General features: G+C 45.8%; 1 protein-coding gene and 1 long non-coding RNA gene across 4 annotated transcripts in view; both read right to left on the reverse strand.

Moving 5' to 3' along the window:
- Positions 1–18,001, reverse strand: part of LOC144894115 (olfactory receptor 52N2-like) — a 49,877-nt gene extending 31,876 nt beyond the window's left edge. Inside the window, exon 1 of the mRNA XM_078786203.1 lies at positions 17,884–18,001. Coding sequence (XP_078642329.1) covers positions 17,884–18,001 — 118 coding nt within the window. The remainder of the gene's footprint in view (positions 1–17,883) is intronic.
- LOC137433946 (uncharacterized) overlaps positions 1–22,127 on the reverse strand; it is a 737,502-nt gene that overhangs the window by 370,454 nt on the left and 344,921 nt on the right. The window lies entirely within an intron of this gene.

Raw genomic sequence — 22,127 nt, forward strand, 5'->3', positions numbered from 1 at the left:
ATAATTAATCGATTAATTGATTAATTAATAAATCAAAAATAGCATTTGCAGCCAAATCACCTGGTCATTGGCATGTCCAAATATCAGCTTCCTAACTCAAAAGGTGCCTGAGTTAATGGTCAGAAGAGAAATGAAATTTAAATAATTAAATAAGTACTTCATTAAACGCTAATAATTAAATAACTCCTCAATTAATTGATTAATCAAAAAACAAAAAATACCGTTTTTGACAAAGGACTTGCTCACTATTGTGCCGAAATTTCAGCTTCTTAGCTTGAAGGATGGCTGAGATATCGCCCGGACAACCAAGAAAACAAACAAACAAACAAGAAACCAGAGTGAAAACTGAGTACTCTCTTTCAGCGTGCGTCACTGCCGAGCCCCCTTTGGTGCCCGGCAATGACGATTTGCAATGCCTGGAGATGGCATAGGAAAGGAGCGGTGTACAACAAGTACACATACATTCAAAGTACACCGCCCCATGCCAAATAATTAAATATGCTGCAGCGCGGCATTGCCGGGGCGCCTCCGGCGCCCGGCAATACCGCAGTGCAGCTCATTGAGGCTGCATTGGGAGGGATAGGTGTACACTAATTGATTGATTAATTGTATAATTAAAATCAATAAAAGATTATCACAAAATATTTTCATAATCAATTGGATAATCGCATAACTAAACCACTATTGCTTCATCCGAAGATGTATCTTTTAGAAATGTAATTAAATAAGTCATTTATAAAAAATTAAATAATTAATTGATTACTCAATAAATAATTAATCGATTAATCAATAAATAATTAATAGATGAAATGATTAATCAATAAATCAAAAATATCCTTGATAGCCACATCACTTGGTCACTCATGTCCAAATATTAGCTTCCCAGCTCAAAAGGTGCCTGAGATATTGGCCAAATGAGAAAGAAAATAAATAAATGATTAATAATGAAAATAAATAAATAACAAGTACACATACATTCAAAGTACACCGCCCCATGCCAAATAATTAAATATGCTGCAGCGCGGCATTGCCGGGGCGCCTGAGGCGCCCGGCAATATCGCAGTGCAGCTCATTGAGGCTGCATTGGGAGGGAGAGGTGTACACTAATTGATTGATTAATTGTATAATTAAAATCAATAAAAGATTATCACAAAATATTTTCATAATCAATTGGCCAATCGCATAACTAAACCACTAGTGCTTCATCCGAAGATGTATCTTTTAGAAATTTAATTAAATAAGTCATTTATAAAAAATTAAAAAATTAATTGATTACTCAATAAATAATTAATCGATTAATCAATAAATAATTAATAGATGAAATGATTAATCAATAAATCAAAAATATCCTTGATAGCCACATCACTTGGTCACTCATGTCCAAATATTAGCTTCCCAGCTCAAAAGGTGCCTGAGATATTGGCCAAATGAGAAAGAAAATAAATAAATGATTAATAATGAAAATAAATAAATAATAATCATAAAAAAATTAAATTATTAATCAATTTGGTCAGAGAACACATAAACTACCACTATTTCATCAGAATCTGTAACTTTAAAAAAAAAAAAATGTCATTAATGGAATAATTAAATAATTAATCGATTAATTGATTAATTAATAAATCAAAAATATCCTTTGCAGTCAAATCACCTGGTCATTGGCATGTCCAAATATCAGCTTCCTAACTCAAAAGGTGCCTGAGTTAATAATGGTCAGAAGAGAAATGAAATTTAATTAATTAAATAAGTACCTAATTAAACGCTAATAATTAAATAACTCCTCAATTAATTGATTATTCAAAAAACAAAAAATACTGTATTTGACAAAGGACTTGCTCACTACTGTGCCGAAATTTCAGCTTCCTAGCTCAAAGGATGGCTGAGATATCGCCCGGACAACCAAGAAAGAAAACAAACAAGAAACCAGAGTGAAAACTGAGTACTCTCTTTCAGCGTGCGTCACTGCCGAGCCCCCTTTGGTGCCCGGCAATGACGATTTGCAATGCCTGGAGATGGCATAGGAAAGGAGCGGTGTACAATAATCATAAAAAAATTAAATTATTAATCAATTTGGTCAGAGAACACATAAACTACCACTATTTCATCAGAATCTGTAACTTTAAAAAAAAAAAAATTTTTGTCATTAATCGAATAATTAAATAATTAATCGATTAATTGATTAATTAATAAATCAAAAATATCCTTTGCAGCCAAATCACCTGGTCATTGGCATGTCCAAATATCAGCTTCCTAACTCAAAAGGTGCCTGAGTTAATAATGGTCAGAAGAGAAATGAAATTTAATTAATTAAATAAGTACTTAATTAAACGCTAATAATTAAATAACTCCTCAATTAATTGATTATTCAAAAAACAAAAAATACCGTATTTGACAAAGGACTTGCTCACTACTGTGCCGAAATTTCAGCTTCCTAGCTCAAAGGATGGCTGAGATATCGCCCGGACAACCAAGAAAGAAAACAAACAAACAACCAGAGTGAAAACTGAGTACTCTCTTTCAGCGTGCGTCACTGCCGAGCCCCCTTTGGTGCCCGGCAATGACGATTTGCAATGCCTGGAGATGGCATAGGAAAGGAGCGGTGTACAACAAACAACCAGAGAGAAAACTGAGTACTCTCTTTCAGCGTGCGTCACTGCCGAGCCCCCTTTGGTGCCCGGCAATGACGATTTGCAATGCCTGGAGATGGCATAGGAAAGGAGCGGTGTACAATAATGAAAATAAATAAATAATAATCATAAAAAAATTAAATTATTAATCAATTTGGTCAGAGAACACATAAACTACCACTATTTCATCAGAATCTGCAACTTTAAAAAAGAATTTTTTTTTGGCATTAATCGAATAATTAAATAATCGATTAATTGATTAATTAATAAATCAAAAATAGCCTTGGCAGCCAAATCACCTGGTCATTGGCATGTCCAAATAACAGCTTCCTAACTCAAAAGGTGCCTGAGTTAATGGTCAGAAGAGAAAGGAAATTTGATTAATTAAATAAGTACTTAATTAATCGCTAATAATTAAATAACTCCTCAATTTATTGATTATTCAAAAAACAAAAAATATCGTTTTTGTGAAATGACTTGCTCACTACTGTGCCGAAATTTCAGCTTCCTAGCTCAAAGGATGGCTGAGATATCATCCGGACAAACAAACAAGAAAGCAAGAAAACAACCAAGAAAACAAACAACCAGAGTGAAAACTGAGTACTCTCTTTCAGCGTGCGTCACTGCCGAGCCCCCTTCGGTGCCCGGCAATGACGATTTGCAATGCCTGGAGGTGGCATAGGAAAGGAGCGGTGTACAATAACGTTTTTGACAAAGGACTTGCTCACTGTTGTCCCAAAATTTCAACTTCCTATCTCAAAGGATGGCTGAGATATCGCCCGGACAAACAAACAAACAAACAAACAAACAAGAAAGCAAGAAAGCAAACAACCAGAGTGAAAACTGAGTACTCTCTTTCAGCGTGCGTCACTGCCGAGCCCCCTTCGGTGCCCAGCAATGACGATTTGCAATGCCTGGAGATGGCATAGGAAAGGAGCGGTGTACAACAAACAAACAACCAGAGTGAAAACTGAGTCCTCCCTTTCAGCGTGCGTCACTGCCGAGCCCCCTTTGGTGCCCAGCAATGACGATTTGCAATGCCTGGAGATGGCATAGGAAAGGTGCGGTGTACAAAAAGAGGGAGCGGAAGACAAGATGGGGAGAGAAGGGGAAGCACACAAACACAACACTTGAGAGCAGGGATATGTGTGGAAGGGAGAGGGCTTGGGGGGCGTAGGCGTGGGAAGGGGGGGGGGGAGGGAGAAGTATAAAACGCAAGGACACCAAGGACTTCCAGGAAAGAAGTCGGCACCTCAAAAAGTGGATTTGGGGTGAAATTAGCGGTGGTAGAAAAGATCAAGGTTTTGGATTGGGGAAGATAAGAGATGGTGGTGAACAGCCGTTTTAAAGACCTGGAGGGAGTAGTGGGATTGAAGACAGTGAGGGGGTTTGTTCCAGAGGTGGGAGAAAAGAGGAATGAAGGAGTGAAGGTGAGCATAGAGTCTTGATTTTGGCAGTTTAACCATAAGAGGGTTGCAGGCAGATCTTGTGCGACCTGTAGGAATATTTGGGGGACAGAGCCCAGAGAGAGCTGGAGGAGCAAGTCCGGAGAGGAGTCGGTAGAAGACGGAAAGACCACCAACCTGCCTGCGGTGAGTAAGTGAAAGGCCCTCGGAGATAGCGTCATCGCGGGAGATTCCAATGATTCTGAATGCTTTGGTTTCAATAGCGTGAAGACGAGCGAGGTGTGAGGCAGGAGCACCAGCCCAGAGGGGAGAGCAGTACTCCATTGAGCTGCGGATGAAAGCCTTGTATGTGGTGAGGAGCTCAGGTGTGCCAAGGAAGGACTTCGCACGACGGAGGATGCCCAGTCGGCGACTGGCTTTGGAGGCCAGCTTGGAAATGTGGTTTTCCCAGGAAAGATCATGGCAGATAGTGAGACCCAAAAGCTTGAGTGACAGAACTTCTTGGAGAGGATTATTCAGAAAGTAGATGGGAGGGTTGTCCAGTCGGTCTTTTCGGAGAGACATCGTAAGAGTGTGAGATTTGTCAGGATTGAAAGACATGTTCAACTTGTTTGCCCAGTCTGTGATTTTGTCCAGGTCTGCAGAGAGTGAGGAGGCTGCAGACTGCCGATCTGAGGGATGAGGAATGGAGCGGCAGAGAGTGGAGTCATCAGCAAAGAGATAGAGAGGAATTTCAAGAGAGTCAGAGAGATCATTGATGAAGACCAGAAAAAAGCAAAGGGCCCAGAACACTGCCTTGGGGAACTCCAGCCTGAACAGGAAGAGGAGATGAGAGAAACCCATTCAGGGCCACACGTTGACTACGACAAGAGAGGAAGTCCGCCAGCCATGCGTGGAGATTTCCATGGATACCAAAGGAGGAGCGTTTGGTGAGCAGAGCAGGGTGCCAGACCGTATCGAAGGCACGTGATATGTCGAGGGAGACAGCTCTAATTTCCTGTTTGGCATTGAGGACCTCCATCCATTGTTGAGACAGCAGAAGCAGCATGTCCAGAGTAGAGTGACCTGGTCTGAAACCAAATTGATGATCAGAGATCAAGCCATTGGAGAAGAGGAAAGATTTCATATCTGAAGCAATGATGGATTCCATGACTTTGCTGATAATTGGGAGAAGGCTGATTGGTCTGTAGTTGCTAGGATCTGTTTTTGCACCTTTTTTGTGCAAAGCGGTGATGTTGGCTGATTTTCAAGCAGATGGCAGTTGACCTTGAACAAAAGAGAGGGTGAAGAGAACAGAGAGAGGGAGTGAAAGAGCAGAAGAACAGGATTTTAGGACCTGTGGGCTGATGCCGTCAGGTCCAGTTGCAGAATCAGAGTCGAGTGTTGACAGAAACTTTTCCGCCTTGTCAGGAGGAAAGGACACGGAGTCCAGGAGCATCTAGGTACGACTGAGTACGGTGGGTACAGAGAGGGATGGGTTTGGGACACAATATTTGGAGGCAAACACAGAGTTGAGGCATTCAGCTTTTTCACAAGCGGAGTCAGCTGTGTAGCCGTTTGAGGTAAGGGAGGGGATGGAGGGGGAACAACCACCAGAAACAGATTTGACCAGATGCCACCAGGATTTGGAAGAGGGAGGCAGATAAGAGAGTTCGGTCTTGAGAACGGATATAAATTGTTTCCCGGCTCTCCTGAGGGTGGTCACACACTTGTTTCGGGCTTTGTGAAAGGAAATGAGATTTCCTTCCGTTGGATTTGCTTTCCAGGAGACGAAAGCAAGTTGTTTCAGGGCAACAGCCTCACCACAAGATTCCGTGTACCATGGACGGGAGGAAGGGTATGACAACTGAAGACGAGATGGGATAAATCTGTGCATGAGAGAGAGCAATTTACTTTGGAAGAATTCCCAGGATGAGTTGATGTCAGAGGTGGTAGAGATGGGAGACCAGTCCAGATGATTGATGGCTGCTTGAAGACCGTGCCAGTTGGCCTGAGTGAAATGCCAGACTCGTCGACGCTGAGCAGGCTCCCTGAGAATGGTCAGAGAGATGTCCACTTTAACAAGCACATGATCAGATGAGCCGATTGGAGCAGAAGAAGAGCAGTAGACATTTTCAGGGAAGTTAGTCATAACCAAGTCCAGAAGAGAAGATGCTCCTTTGACTGAGATCCGGGTCGGGAAATTGACAGATTGTGTCAGTCCCAGTGAGTCGCAGAAGTTCTTTGCTGAGGAGCCATGGCTGGTGAGAGAGGTACCCACACCCAGCCAACTGGCATGGTGACAATTGAAATCACCACATATGAGGAAGAGAGAGTTGGGATGAGGACCAACCTCATCTTGAAATGTAAAAAAAAAAAAAAAAATTGCCTGGTCACGACGCACAGGACCAACCAATATTCTTAAATTTTTTTCCTTTTTCGCAAGTATTGAACAAACAAACAGATAGTCAGGGTTGAAAACATTACCTCCATCCACCTTCAGTGGTGGAGGTAAAACTATTTTATTTATTTATGTCTGTTTATTGGGAAAAAGTTTTATTTCAAGTTGATTTCATTGCAAAACTTAATACAAAGTTTTTCCAACGAAAATTTTCCGAAACAATATGTCAGTTTGTAAATGTTTAGATGCTCTTGCATGTTGAATAAGCCTTTGCAGTTCGTGTAATAATCGATCATTTCTCTGAGGGTTCACAATCCATGCCCAGCAAGTCCATTTCCTCATTAGTGAAAATAACTTTTGCTTAATTGAGGCAAAGTTGGCTTCAATGATTTGCCTCTGCTGCTTCCAACAAGTTCAGACCTGTTCTGCTCCTCCTGGGCTTGTGTTCTCCTTTCCCGAAGGAATGATATTGATAGAGTTACAATATGTGCATAAAACTTTCGTTTGTAACAAGGCATTTGTAATAAACAGTACAAGCATTAAGACATGAAATCACACAACAGTTTTGTATTCCAGCAAAGATTTTAATATTGCGTAACTTGTTACCCTCTTTCTTTGTTAATTTTTTTGTTTTCCTCTTTAAATTCAATTTATCATTTAAAATGTGTGAGTCTTACAGAATGATGCAGGGGTCGCATACTTTGAATTCTAGTCCTGGCTTAAGATGGGTACTTTGCAGACAGACGACTTCACTGCAAAATACACGACACGCAAATCACAAAATACGTGCAATCACTTGGATGGACGTTAAGTTGGAATCCCGTATGCTAGCATGAGCTGGTGGATGTTAAATATCCCATTGGGTCTTCACAAAGATTAGACGAGTTATCGCTTGCACCCTGAACAAATTCCTGCCAACTTTGGTTGAATTTCAATCACGGTTAGCCAGTTCATAAAAGTCTTGGGTACGAGGCACATATGCATTGCCTGTGAATTAGTGGGGAAATGGGAGAAGGATTAGGGAGTCAGGTCATGAGATGTATGAGATGATTGCCTGTTTCCTACCTTTCATTACTCCTGGGCCACAGCAAGACAGCAAAATGATGGATTGTTCTTGTGTGGAAGAATTCTGAGACAAGTAATCCAAATAAACTGAGGAAAGATGATGTAATCATCAAGTTGACTGCAGACAACATCACTGGGTTGTGCTTGCCATCATGAGTTTGTGCTTTTGTGCTTTTCTTTGCATTCCTTCAGGACAATGGTCCATCCTAAACTCATTTTTGTCCACCGTACCCAACTGTGATCTTTTGTTCCCATACTGTGATCCTCACTATCCCATTCCCTTTGTCGACCAAATCAATACAGGACATCCTGGGTAACACAATGTTGTTAAAACATCATACTGCAAATACATTATGCCAAACTTTAAGAAAACATTATTTTGAATGGTTTTACAAATATTAAAATTTTGCGCAAAACACTATTTTTGTAACATTTTTAAACGTTATGATGTTACAAATTAACATCATAAACTTTTAAATGTTTTAAGCATGCAATGAATGAAATGAATATGAATGATCGTTTTAAGGCCATTTTCCCCCGCTTGAGCAGGGGTTAGCCTTGCGGGCCCCATGACAATCATGGTTCCCTGTTTGAGGCAATGTTTTATGGCCGGATGCCCTTCCTGAATATCAATGCAATGTTTTCTGATCATGTTTTCGCCATATTTTCAAAACCCTGCAAAATAATGTTGTCAAAACATTTGGCTGCAGCATTTTTCAAATGTTTTATGTTTACTCGGGCTGGACTGTTGGGAAATCATATTCACCCAAATGCTAAATGAATCATTCATCTTTGAATTATATTGCTTGCGAATAGAGGTGCCCCACATCCCAGTTGGCTCCAAGACCATCTTGCTCCCATCCTCTTGCACTCATGACTGAGTGGTTCGTTCGTTTGTTGGTGTCATCTTCTCAACAGGTTGACTGCCATTGATCTCCACATCTGTCTATCCTGTGCTGCCTTTACACATTCCACAAGGATCAACTGCATCTCCTGTAGTCCGTTATATCCATTTTCTCCTCTGCCTCTCTCTCCTATATTTCCCATCGATATTGCACTCCAATCTCTGGCTCTACCATCTGCTCTAATGATGTGACCGAAGTATATATATATATATATATATATATATTTTTGTATACAAGATCGAGGCTCGTGAAAGAGCTAACATTAATCACACAAAAAGACAAACCGACACACAAAACACAAAAAACAAGGGGAGCGGCAGACAAGATGGGGAGAGAGAGGGAAGGACACAAAAGAGAGGGGGAAGAGGGGAAAGGACACAAACACAACATTTGAGAGCAGGGACATCGGGAGGACTTGGGGGGAGGTGGGAGAGGAATAAAACATATGAACACTGCAAGGACTCTGGGGTGAATTACCGGGGGTAGAAAAGATCAAGGTTTTCGATGGGGGAAGATAAGAGATGGTGGTGAACAGCTGTTATAAAGACCTGGAGGGAGGAGTGGGATTGAAGGGAGTGGGGGAGTTTGTTCCAGAGGCGGGAGAAAAGGGGAATGAAAGAGTGAAGGTGAGCAGAGAGCCTAGACTTTGGCAGTTTAACCATAAGAGGGTTGCAGGCAGATCTTGTGCGACCTGAAGGAATATTGGGGGGACAGAGCACAGAGAGAGCTGGGGGAGCAAGGCCGGAGAGGAGTCGGTAGAAGACAGAAAGACCACCAACCTGCCTGCGGTGAGTGAGTGAAAGGCCCTCGGTGTTGACTACATCGCAGGAGATTCCAATGATTCTGAAAGCTTTGGCCTCAACAGCGTGAAGCCGAGCAAGGTGTGAGGCAGGAGCACCAGCCCAGAGGGGGGAACAGTATTCCATTGAGCTGCGGATGAAAGCCTTGTATGTGGTGAGGAGCTCAGGTGTGCCAAGGAAGGACTTCGCACGACGGAGGATGCCCAGTCGGCGACTGGCTTTGGAGGCCAGCTTGGAAATGTGGTTTTCCCAAGAAAGATCATGGCAGATAGTGAGACCCAAAAGCTTGAGCGACAGAACTTCTTGGAGAGGATTGTTGAGAAAGTAGATGGGAGGGTTGTCCAGTCGGTCCTTTCGGAGAGACATTGTAAGAGTGTGAGATTTGTCAGGATTGAAAGACATGTTCCACTTGTTTGACCAGTCTGTGATTTTGTCCAGGTCTGCAGAGAGTGAGGAGGCTGCAGACTGCCGATCTGAGGGATGAGGAATGGAGCGACAGAGAGTAGAGTCGTCAGCAAAGAGATAGAGAGGATTTTCAAGAGAGTCAGAGAGATCATTGATGAAGACCAGAAAAAGCACAGGGCCCAGAACACTACCTTGGGGAACTCCAGCCTGAACAGGAAGAGGAGATGAGAGAAACCCATTCAGGGCCACACGTTGACTACGACCAGAGAGGAAGTCCGCCAGCCATGCGTGGAGATTTCCATGGATACCAAAGGAGGAGAGTTTGGTGAGCAGAGCAGGGTGCCAGACCATATCGAAGGCACGTGAAATGTCAAGGGAGACAGCTCTAATTTCCTGTTTGGCGTTGAGCACCTCCATCCATTGTTGAGAAAGCAGAAGCAGCATGTCCAGAGTAGAGTGACCAGGTCTGAAACCAAATTGATGATCAGAGATCAAGCCATTGGAGAAGAGGAAAGATTTAATATCTGAAGCAATGATGGATTCCATGACTTTGCTGATAATTGGGAGAAGGCTGATTGGTCTGTAGTTGCTGGGATCTGTTTTTGCACCTTTTTTGTGCAAAGCGGTGATGTTGGCTGATTTCCAAGCAGATGGCAGATGACCTTGAGCAAAAGAGAGGGTGAAGAGAACAGAAAGAGGGAGTGAAAGAGCAGAAGAACATGATTTTAGGACCCGTGGGCTGATGCCGTCAGGACCAGTTGCAGAATCGGAGTCGAGGGTTGACAGAAACTTTTCCACCTTGTCAGGAGGAAAGGACACAGAGTCCAGGAGCAGCTGGGTACGACTGGGTACGGTGGGTACAGAGAGGGATGGGTTTGGGACACAAGATTTAGAGGCAAACACAGAGTTGAGGCATTCAGCTTTTTCACGTGCGGAGTCAGCCGTTAAGCCGTTTGAGGTGAGGGAGGGGATGGAGGGGGAACAAACACCAGAAACAGATTTGACCAGACGCCACCAGGATTTGGAAGAGGGAGACAGATAAGAGAGTTCGGTCTTGAGAATGGTGAGATATTGTTTCCTGGCTCTCCTGAGGGTGGACACACACTTGTTTCGGGCTTTGTGAAAGGAAATGAGATTTCCTTCCGTTGGATTTGCTTTCCAGGAGACGAAAGCAAGTTGTTTCAGGGCAACAGCCTCACCACAAGATTCCGTGTACCATGGACGGGAGGAAGGGTATGACAACTGAAGACGAGATGGTATAAATCTGTGCATGAGAGAGAGCAATTTACTTTGAAAGAATTCCCAGGATGAGTTGATGTCAGAGGCGGTAGAGATGGGAGACCAGTCCAGATGATTGATGGCTGCTTGAAGACCATGCCAGTTGGCCTGAGTGAAATGCCAGACTCGTCGACGCTGAGGAGGCTCTCTGAGAATGGTCAGAGAGATGTCCACTTTGACAAGCACATGATCAGATGAGCCGATTGGAGCAGAAGAAGAGCAGCAGACATTTTCAGGGAAGTTTGTCATAACCAAATCCAGAAGAGAAGATGCTCCGTTGACTGAGATCCGGGTCGGGAAATTGACAGATTGTGTCAGTCCCAGTGAGTCGCAGAAGTCCTTTGCTGAAGAGCCATGGCTGGTGAGAGAGGTACCCACACCCAGCCAACTGGCATGGTGACAATTGAAATCACCACATATGAGGAAGAGAGAGTTGGGATGGGTAGATAGAAGTTGGTCCATATTATCAGACAGTGAGATGTAGATGGAGTCATCGCTGTTTGGTGGACGGTACAACACACATATGAACAAAAGGTGGGAGCGAAGGGGAAGCCGTAGCCAAAGGTATTCCTGGGGGTGAGGTGGAGAGAGGGCAGTGGAGGGCGAGTGAGGAAGAGAGTTTTTTATAAAGATAGCAACCCCACCTCCAGGACGAGGCTCAGGTCTATCATACCGGAGGAGGGAGTAACCTGGGAGAGATACCAAGGCATCAGAGACATCATGAAGGAGGAAAGTTTCTGTTAAGCAAATCACATCTGGTTTGTCAGAAGCAACCTGTATGGAGAGGTCAGTCAAGTTTGAGCGAAGGCCCCGGATGTTTGAGGTCCATACCGTTAATGAAGAGGAAGGGGGAGCATCGGGTCCAGAACAGGGGGGGGAGGGGTAGGGTAAGATGTGGAAGAGGAGGAAGAGGTAGGAAGAGCTGTTGAAGGTGTGTCAGAGATTTCAGAGATTTCAGAATAGCTTGGAGAAAGGGAAGAATGGGGCGGACAAAAGGTTTGATGGAGATTGGGTGAGGCACAGTGAGGTGTTATTTGAGGAGGGGGAAGAGCGAGGCAGAAGGTTTGGGGAGATGAAGGTGAAAGTTGGAAGGGGGAAGAAGCAGGGAGGATGCTTTGAGGAGGAGGGGTGAGAGGGGAGTCTAGGAGGGGAGGAGCGAGGGAGAGTCTCGGAGGGGAGGGGTGTGGGGGGAGTTTAGGAGGGAGGGGAGGGAAGGGGCAAGGGGGGAGATTTGAAAGGGATGGGTGATGGGGAGGATTTGGAGGGGAGGGGTGAGATTGGATTTTGAAAAGTGTACGATTCATGGGAAACGAACATTTTTTGCAAAATGAGTTTGAGACCTTCGAGTCAAAAATACGTTTGAGGACACTGGAGGAGGGGTGGAGTTCTGGATAGTTTAGGGAATTTAGAAAGGAGGAACTGTAAGAGATGGTATTATATATATTTTTTGGAATGAATAGATTTGGTGAGCAAGACGAAAGCATCCTTTTGTAGGAAAAGAAGAAAAGGGTGTTATAATATATGAGAGAAAATAGTTGTTCAGGGGAGAGATTATACATTTCAACCGCGTGATCACGAACGAAGAACGAACGAACAAAAAGAACAACAAATAAACGAATAAGACCTGGGAAGGAAATTTTTTTGGGGTTTTTTTTTTTTGTGAGTACAGATATTAAACAAGGAGGTACGGGGTGAACGACTGGTACGAAACAGAGAACGAAAATAATTTCAGCGCATTCGACGAATCGCTGAGAGAAAAACAAAACCACAAGGTCGGAGACGGTACGGTAGTCTAAGCCTACGAGTACTAGGCCGCAGAATACTCGATACCATTAACCGACGATTGTGTAAACATGTACGAAAAATTAGCACCGAAAATTTTCCAAAAGATACGCTACAGGTACACACACCGAAAGATAGATACAGTCTCGACAAAAACACGATTTGAAAGATCACTTAGCTTCGAGAGCGTGAGCGCATGGAGCAGCTTCGAAAAGACGTGACCTCGCCGTGATCTCGCGAGACTTCCTATGAGTGTCTTCCTATTGTCTTTCTATAGACTTCCTATTGTGTCTTTCTCTCTTTCATGTCATGCACGAATTTTCTCTTTTCTCCAGCCATTTCCAGCACTTCTTCATTAATTTTCCCATCTGTGTAGAATATGCAGAACATTCTCCGATATGCCCACATCTCAACTGCATTCAGCTTGTCATTCGTCTCTGTATTTGTTGTTCATGTGTTCGCTGCATATACTAGGTGAAGTGGCATACCAGGCAAAGATGTTTTAATTAAATTCCTTATCCTAAAAATCTGAAATTGCATGCACATGATCTATGACCCATTTGTATTGTGAGTTGTGAGTTGTGAGTTATTTGAAAAAAGTGCAAGGATGCCTACATTTTTGGCCACGGCTGTCCATCAATGATTTGGATGGAGGAGATAAGAGCTGACTTTCTAAATGTGCAGATTGGTGGTTGAAGGAAGGTGGGGAGGTCATCAGATTCAGAAAGATAATGTTGATTCAATTGATTGGGTAAAATATTGGCAGATGTAATTTCACATCAGGAAATATTTTGGAGTGGAGTTATGGAAGAGGCACACACACACACACAAACACACACACACAAACACACACACACACACACACTGACTGACACACACACACACACACACACACACACAAACACACACACACACACACACACACACACTCACACACACACTGACTGACACACAGTGCCATTTATTATTATATATAAGAAGAAATTTATGCTTTTTAGAACTTCAATAAGTTTTTCATTCATTCATGAAGAACTTCTTCAACAAAATATAAACCAAAAATCAGTTAATGAAGATATTGGTAAATATTATGTGCAACGCTTTTCAATACAAATAACATATTTCTCAATAAAATAACTCAAAATCAACTTTTCAAAGTTATAATTTACATCAATTAATTTATATATTCGTTCTTGTTTCAAATATCATTTTGTTTCACTTGATAATAACGAGAACGACACTCGGTGGAGTGCAAACCTCCGCCCGGATGAACAGTTTGCATTGTACTGTATATCCCACTGCGAGACCAGATCTGGATTCAGACCTGAACCAAAGTCTATCGGCTTGTTCTCATCACTTACCCAACTCATCCACCGAGTTTTGTCACAATTCATCCAGAACCTTTTGAAATATCATGCTATATATAGTTTTTTCCCGATCACTCGATGGTGAAGAATCACTTAAACAATTCTCGGATCCAGATATTCCCCAAAATCTAATCATTTCGTACTTGTCACACACCCAACATCTCCAGCACATTTCGTCCGAATCTGTCCAAAACTTTACGAGATATCCTGTTCACAGAACGAAACACAAACAGACAGGGGTGAAAACACAACCTCCATCCACCTTCGGTAGTAGAGGTAATAATAGTGACGTAATTGAATCGTTTCCACTCTTTCAAGAACCCAGCTTTGTCAGTCTTACTTTTCCATCTTGAATAAACATTTCCAACTCGACCCAACCTCACTGAAGAGGTTTGATACTCATGGAGAGAATAAATATTGGTCTCGTGACGTCATTTGAATCAGTTATGTTTAAGATTCCAATTCAATGCTGTCTTGTGAAAACTCCTTTCTACAAGATTGGACACTTTATATAATTAACAAATTTCTCCCATAATATTACAATATCTCAATAATGTCGCTTGTACAAATTTGTCAAATATGTAACGCACTTCAATGTGAAAAAGAGCATTTAAGCGATATGAATGTCACAAGTACTCAAACAGCAAATACAGCTTTGCATCCTCGTGGGTATATCAACACGAACAGCATTTACTGATTTAAAAGCGAAGAGTTGTCTGATAATTCACTTTCACAATGTGAGATGGGTGGAAATGGATGCAATGTCCTGGTGTTTGCTCAGATTTAATTTAATTTTGTTCATTCACATGATTAGATTTGCCTGTTTGTTTTGGTGTTTACGTCTCATTGTCTGTTTCGCTGTTCCCTTGTTTCTCATGTCAAATCATTTGGTTCATTATCCACTCTGGTGCTTTCCCTTTCCACATTCACTTCTCGGTATTGAAAACAAATTCGGTCTCCCAGAAACGGTTGGGTTATTTAGACTTTGGCAAAGCATCACGAAGATTGTTGTAATTTAAGGTAAAGTCATATATACCTGAACACAGTTGAAACGAGGGAAACACACCAACAGAAAGTTAAAGGAACACAACAGAGGGACATTTGAAGGAAAAACGACCGAGGGGAAGAAACTTCTACATGAAAGCATCTGAGCTCATAAAAATGGACGATTTACACCTGTAACATGAATGAACTCAGGAGTGCAACACTTTATCTCTGCTTTCTTCAAACTCCAACACTGAAGTAGAAACAATTTCACAGAGTTATTGGTTTTTCATTAATTTTACAGATATTGGTTCTTCATTGTTGTTTTTTCGTATGTAGCCTGTAGCTGCTGGTTGCATCATTTTTTCTTGTTTTTGGTCGCACCGTTGTGCCTCCGATGCAGTGCCCCTGTTACCAGTAAGTTGTGACTTATTTTGACGACCTCGGAAAGATGACGGGCTGATTCAACCCGCTTTGTTTTATTTCAACGGGACGACAGGGGCTCAAATTCAAGACCCAAAGATCCAAAGACATCAACCTTAACCTTGAAGCCAACACCAGGCTGGTTCTTCATTAATTTTAGTTATTAATTTTACAGAAAGTAATTTTACAGAGTTGTTGGTTCTTCATTACGGTATTTCCTTGAAACTGTTTCTATAATTGTTCATTTCTACCTGTGTACATTGGTGTTTCTCCTTTTTTTCCGGTGTTTCTTCTTCTCTTTTTCCAGAAGCTCTTGAAATTTGTCGATTTTATGTTTTATTGATCCGGGACGTTTGAAACATCAAATCTGTTCAATATCCATAAATGCTTTATCCATTTGAGTTTTAATGTTTGAGACTAGTAAAACGTCGTCATTTCCACAATCAGCACCTGGTAAGGTTCCAACAATCCAACATTTTAAACAAGTTTCAACAATCCGACTCCGTCTGTTTTGAATCATGATATTGTCAATATAGATTTTCTTTTGACCCTTTGTTGAAGTCTAAATAAGTTACAAATCTGTATTTCTACTGCTATATATTTGAATCCCACAATTATTCCCACCATGTGGGATTGGCCAGGGAACGCTTTTGTTTTGTTTTGGTCCATTCTTTCACAAATGGGATGGTCAGACCTGACATTTGACTGAGGGTGATAGGACTTTGTAATTTGTTCAGGTGTTATCGATAACTCACCAACTCTTCGTGAAAGACACGATGACATCTTCCACCTCCATCAATGACCAGTGCTGGTGAATTTCTCCTCCGACATTAAAGCCGTGTGTTCATACCTCTTGGGCATCTTGGCTTTCCAAGTAACCCTCCAAAATAGAACACAAAATTACCTTTGTATCCACCATAGGATATCCCTTTGTGAAATATAAAAACCTTTGTGAAATATAAAAACACAACCACACCCTCTCTCCCTCATGCAGTGATTTATTATTTTGTTCGACATTTAATTTTTCTGGTTCTGCATGCACCAAAAATACCACTTGAGTGACAAATTTGTTTCAAATGAGATGCGATCTTAAATGATTTCGAGCCCAAGAAAATATCTTTCAGAAGAAGCATTTTATCGGTGTATGCACAGATTGTATCCACATTGATGGTGCAGCACAGACCTAACTGGATGGTTATAAATACGAATGTGTATAACAAATCTGCTTTGGAGGATAAAGTAATTTGTGTGCCTATTAACACCATCATTTGGCTACTTTGTACAAACTCACACTTCATAACAAAAACCTTTTGAACAAAATGAGCAGGAAGATTATGAATTCGTTTTTTTTCTGGAGACACAAAAGTGATTGTATTTATAAGTTGCGTTTCTTTCATCCGAGAGAAGTTTATCTGATTTTGTTCAGAAAGAATCAACCACAAACCAAAAAATTAAACTTAAAATGTCTTACTTTGTTTTTTTTAGTTAGAACATAAATTCATTTGCTGTCTAAAGTTTTCAGACTAAATGTTTCAAAAGTTTTAATAAGAAACAAAGAAAAATTGTAATCCAATGGTGTTTTTTGTTATGTACGAAATGAATATGTAGATTTTTATTCATCAGACACACAATTAAGTTGCTTCAAAACAGATGATTATGAATCAGGATAATTATGCCAGGAGATGATTTTTATTCCAAAATATTCGCACATTTGTGAATCGCGTGAGGCTGTGGCGGATCTCTGCGGTTCGCAGTCCATAGATAATTGGATTGGCGAGAGGCTGAACCAGATATAACTAGAACGGGCACTCGGTAGAGCGCATACCTTCGCCGCAGCTACTGTTCTGTACTGTACTAAAATACGATTTTGACCTTTTCGTGACCTTGACCTTGACCTTTGACCCGATTGCTCCCAAAATCTAATCAAATGTGTCCCGTATAATAACCAATCATCCCACCAAATTTCATGCAATTCGGTTGAATACTTTTTGAGTTATGCGAATAACATACACACACACACACATCAGACATACAAATAAATACACAGCGATCAAAACATAACCTTCCGCTTTTGCGAAGGTAACAAGGAATCACTCACGTGTTGTAAATATTGTGGGAAATAGTTTGTGGACGACATTCGCAAGGAAATCAAAGCAAAAACATTGGAGAAAATAAAGAGTGAAAGTACCAAGCAGTGAGTGACACATGTGTGCAGGGCTTTCCTGTTCCCCTTTGAAGATGGTCCAGAATGTAGGCATACATACAAGATGCGGGTGTACGTGAAAACGACCACGACGATGAGAGCGACAGTGGTGAGAGAACTACATGCAATCCCATATAAACTGTTTATGGTGAAATCTTCACATGAAAGTTTAGCCACAGCCATGTGAATACAAACAACCTACCTTGTGAATCTCTGGATATTTGCAAAATGTTCGTCCAATCAATAACACAACATAAATACCAATAAGCAGAGATGACCAGCAAACGGTGAGCAACATCACTTTGTGAGCTCTGCTGTTGGTGAGCAGGACATTGTAGCGAAGAGGATGACAAACTGCCAGGTCGCGGTCTATGGCCATGATGCTGAGTATGTAAGATTGCATTGTGGCAGTGAATGAAACAAAGAAGAGTTGAATAAAACAGGCAGGTTTTGTAATCATGTTATTTTCACTGATGCTGTACATCAGACGAGGCGTTATTGTTGTACAACCAACAATATCCATTGTCATTAAATGAGCGAGGAATATGTAGACCGGTTTGTGCAGCTTTTATCGACAGAGAATGATCAATATGAGAATCAGGTTCAGTGTGATCGTGACGAGGTAGATGACGAAGAAAACACCAAAAGCCCATGGTCTGATGCCTGCTGGCTCGTGGAAGATGGGGGTGAGGAGGAACACGTTGGGTGGCAATGATTGATTTCCTTCAAACATGATGTCCTCCATCAATCCTGTACCTGGTGATAAAAGGGCAAATTACACCAATTAATACATTGAAGGAACTGCGCTCCAACGCGAGTCGAAAGAATTGACGCGACCAAAGACGGAATTCGTCCGAGTTGCTTTATTGAAACAAAACAGCTCAGGTATTCTCACCAGCCCGTTTATCGGGCAGCAATATATATACACATTTATGTCGGGAAGTTTGCCCGGCAAAAGCTATACCGGGCATGCCCGGGTATCAAGGGCGAGCCTTGGAAAGGCGAGTCTGGACCTGCCCGGGCGTGTTTGGCTGCGGCCTGGCAAGTCGAGGCTGGGCGTGCCCGGGCGCTCTGGACGAGCACTGGAAAGGTGATAGCGGGCATGCCCGGACGCTCTGGGCGAGCCCTGGAAAGGCGATAGCGGGCATGCCCGGACGCTCTGGGCGAGCCCTGGAAAGGCGATAGCGGGCATGCCCGGACGCTCTGGGCGAGCCCTGGAAAGGCGAGAGCGGGCATGCCCGGGAAAGACGAGACCGGGCGTGCCCGGGAGGTTCGGGCGTGCCCGGGAACAGTGAGTCCGGGCATGCCCGGGAGAGGCGCGTCTGGCCGTGTTCTGGCCGGTGCAAGGCGATTGTGTGCATCCAGCGGTAACCGCTACACACGCCCCTCCAGAATCGACCTGCACCGGCAGGGTCAATTTAAGGGGGGTCCAGATGACCCGGCCGAAGCGACCCCTGGAGGGTCGTGGGGAGGGGTCCGACGTGGTGGTGGGTGGTCGAGCGGGGGGAACTGTGGACGGGGGGCGGCCTCGCCGCCGAGGAAGGGCCAACCGTGGTGGTCGGTCGACGTCCATGTGCGCCGGTTTGAGGCGGTCCACAGAAATCCGGTCCGGCCGGCCGCCGAAGTCGACGATGAAAGACTTGTCGCCCCGTCGCAGGACCCGGAAGGGCCCGTCGTACGGCGGCCGGAGTGGCCCCCGGTGCGCGTCATGACGCACAAAGACGTACTCCGCTGTGCGAAGCGCCGGGGGGACGTAGGACTGGGGGCCACCGTGGCGGGACGTCGGCACGGGGGCAAATCGTCGGGCGGCCTCCTGGAGGTCCGAGCGCTGGCGAGCGGCGGACCAGGGACTGGTAGCGTCGGGCACGAATTCGCCCGGGACGCGGAGCGGCTGGCCGTAGACGAGCTCGGCGGCGGACGCCTGGAGGTCTTCCTTGGGGGCCGTGCGAAGGCCCAAAAGGACCCACGGCAGCCGGTCGGCCCAACCGTCGTCCTGAAGGCCGGCCATGAGTGCGGCCTTCATGGAGCGGTGAAACCGCTCGCACAACCCATTGGCTTGGGGGTGGTAGGCCGTGGTGCGGTGCAGCGTGACCCCCAACGAACGGGCGACCGCGCCCCAATGCTCAGACGTGAACTGTGGGCCGCGGTCGGATGAGATGTCCGCTGGTGCGCCGAAGCGCGCGACCCAGGTGGCGATGAACGCCTGCGCCACGTCGGCGGTGGTGGTGGAGGTGAGGGGCACGGCCTCCGGCCACCTGGTGGTCCTGTCCACCATGGTGAGCAGGTGGGTGAACCCCCGCGAGGGGGGCAGGGGACCCACCAGGTCCACGTGGACGTCGTCGAAACGCCGTTCAGGCACGGCGAAAGGTGCCAGCGGGGCCTGGGTGTGGCGGTGGACCTTGGCTCGCTGGCAGGCCGTGCAGGCGTTGGCCCAGTCGCGGATGTTTCGTCGAAGGCCGTGCCAGACGAAACGCGCCGACACCAGCTTCTGAGAAGCTTTCCGGCCCGGGTGAGAAAGGCCGTGGATGGAGGCGAAGATGCGGCGCTGCCAGGAAACGGGCACGATGGGGCGAGGCTGGCCCTGGGAGACGTCGCAGAGTAGGACGGTGCCCGCGAAGGGGATGTCGGCCAGGCGGAGGCCCGTGTCCGCCGCGCGGAGTGCCTGCACCGAGGCGTCGGTGGTCTGGTCGGCCGCCATGAGCGCGAAGTCCACGCCGAGGTGGACCGCGTTCGCGCTGGCCCGCGAAAGGCAGTCGGCCACGGCGTTGTCTTTGCCGGCGACGTGCTGGATGTCCGTGGTGAACTCCGACATGGCGGAGAGGTGGCGCTGCTGGCGGGCTGACCACGGCTCCGTGACCTTAGCCATTGCGTAGACCAACGGCTTGTGGTCGACGAAAGCCGTGAACGGGCGGCCCTCCAGGAGGTGTCGGAAATGGCGAACGGCCAGGAATAACCCGAGCAGCTCGCGGTCGAACGTGCTGTAGTTTAACTCGTTCGGCCGGAGTTGCCGGCTGAAAAAAGCGAGTGGCTGCCAAACCCCGTCCACCCATTGCTCATGGACGGCGCCCACCGCGTAGTTGGAGGCGTCCGTAGTGAGGGCGATGGGCGCGTTGAGCACCGGGTGAGCCAGCAGCGTTGCGTCGGCGAGGGCCCGTTTGGAGCTGGCAAAGGCCGCGTCCATGGCCGCGGACCAAACAATGTCATGCTTGGCCGGCTTGCCCCGGAGGGCCTCGTAAAGGGGCCGCATGAGCTGAGCAGCGTGGGGCACGAATCGGTGATAAAAATTCACCATGCCGAGGAACTCTTGGAGGGCCTTGATGGAACGGGGAGGCGGGAACGTGGTGATGGCCTCGACCTTGGTCGGCAGCGGCACGGCCCCGGGCTTGGTGATGCGGTGGCCCAAAAAGTCAACGGTCGTCGCGCCGAAGTGGCATTTGACCGGGTTGACAATTAAGCCGTGCTCGCTGAGGCGACCGAACAGTGTTCGGAGGTGGAGGAGGTGCTCGGCGCGGGACGTGCTGGCGACGAGGATGTCGTCCAGATAGACGAAAAGAAACGGCAGGTCGCGCAGCACGCCGTCCATCAAGCGCTGGAACGCCTGGGCCGCGTTCTTGAGGCCAAACGGCATCCGCAAAAATTCGAACAGGCCGAACGGCGTGATGACGGCCGTCTTCGGGACGTCGGCCGCCCGGACAGGTACCTGGTGGTAGCCCCGTATCAGGTCAATTTTCGAAAAGATGACCCGTCCCGCCAAACGGGCAGAAAAGTCCTGAATATGCGGGATCGGGTACCTGTCGGGGGTGGTAGCGTCATTGAGACGGCGGTAGTCGCCACACGGGCGCCACCCACCCCCCGGCTTTGGCACGATGTGCAGTGGCGAGGCCCACGCGCTATCGGAGCGCCGCACGATGCCGAGGTGCTCCAACGCGTCGAATTTGGCCTTCGCCACGGCGAGCTTGGCTGGGTCGAGGCGGCGGGCCCTGGCGTAGACCGGCGGGCCCGTAGTGGGTATGTGGTGCTCGATCCCGTGCCGCACCGCGACGGCCGAAAACGTTGGCCGTGTGAGGGCCGGGAATTCCACGAGCAGGCGAACGAACTCGTTCGTTGCCGGGAGGGCGCACGCCAGTTCGGTCGGCGCGGAGCTGCTCATTGTGCACGCCAGGGAGCTGAAGGTCTCGGCGTGGACAAGGCGACGTCGTTTGACGTCGACCAGCAGCCCGTGCGCGCAGAGGAAGTCGGCGCCCAGCAAAGCCACGGGGACGCTGGCGGTAACAAAAGTCCATTGAAAGCGCTGGCTGCCGAAGCAGAGGGTGACGACGCGTGGGCCGAAAGTGCGTATGGCCGAGCCATTAGCAGCGACCAAAGAGGGGCCGCAAACTGCGTCCAGCCTGTCCTGCTCGGAGGCGGGTATGACGCTCAGTTGGGCGCCGGTGTCGCACAGGAAACCCCGCCCAGATGCTTTGTCCCGAATAAACAGCAAGTTGCCCGAGTGGCCGGCGCTCATG

This window comes from Myxine glutinosa, chromosome 10, assembly GCF_964187855.1.
Source record: "Myxine glutinosa chromosome 10, kmMyxGlut1.1, whole genome shotgun sequence".
Lineage (NCBI taxonomy): Eukaryota > Metazoa > Chordata > Myxini > Myxiniformes > Myxinidae > Myxine > Myxine glutinosa.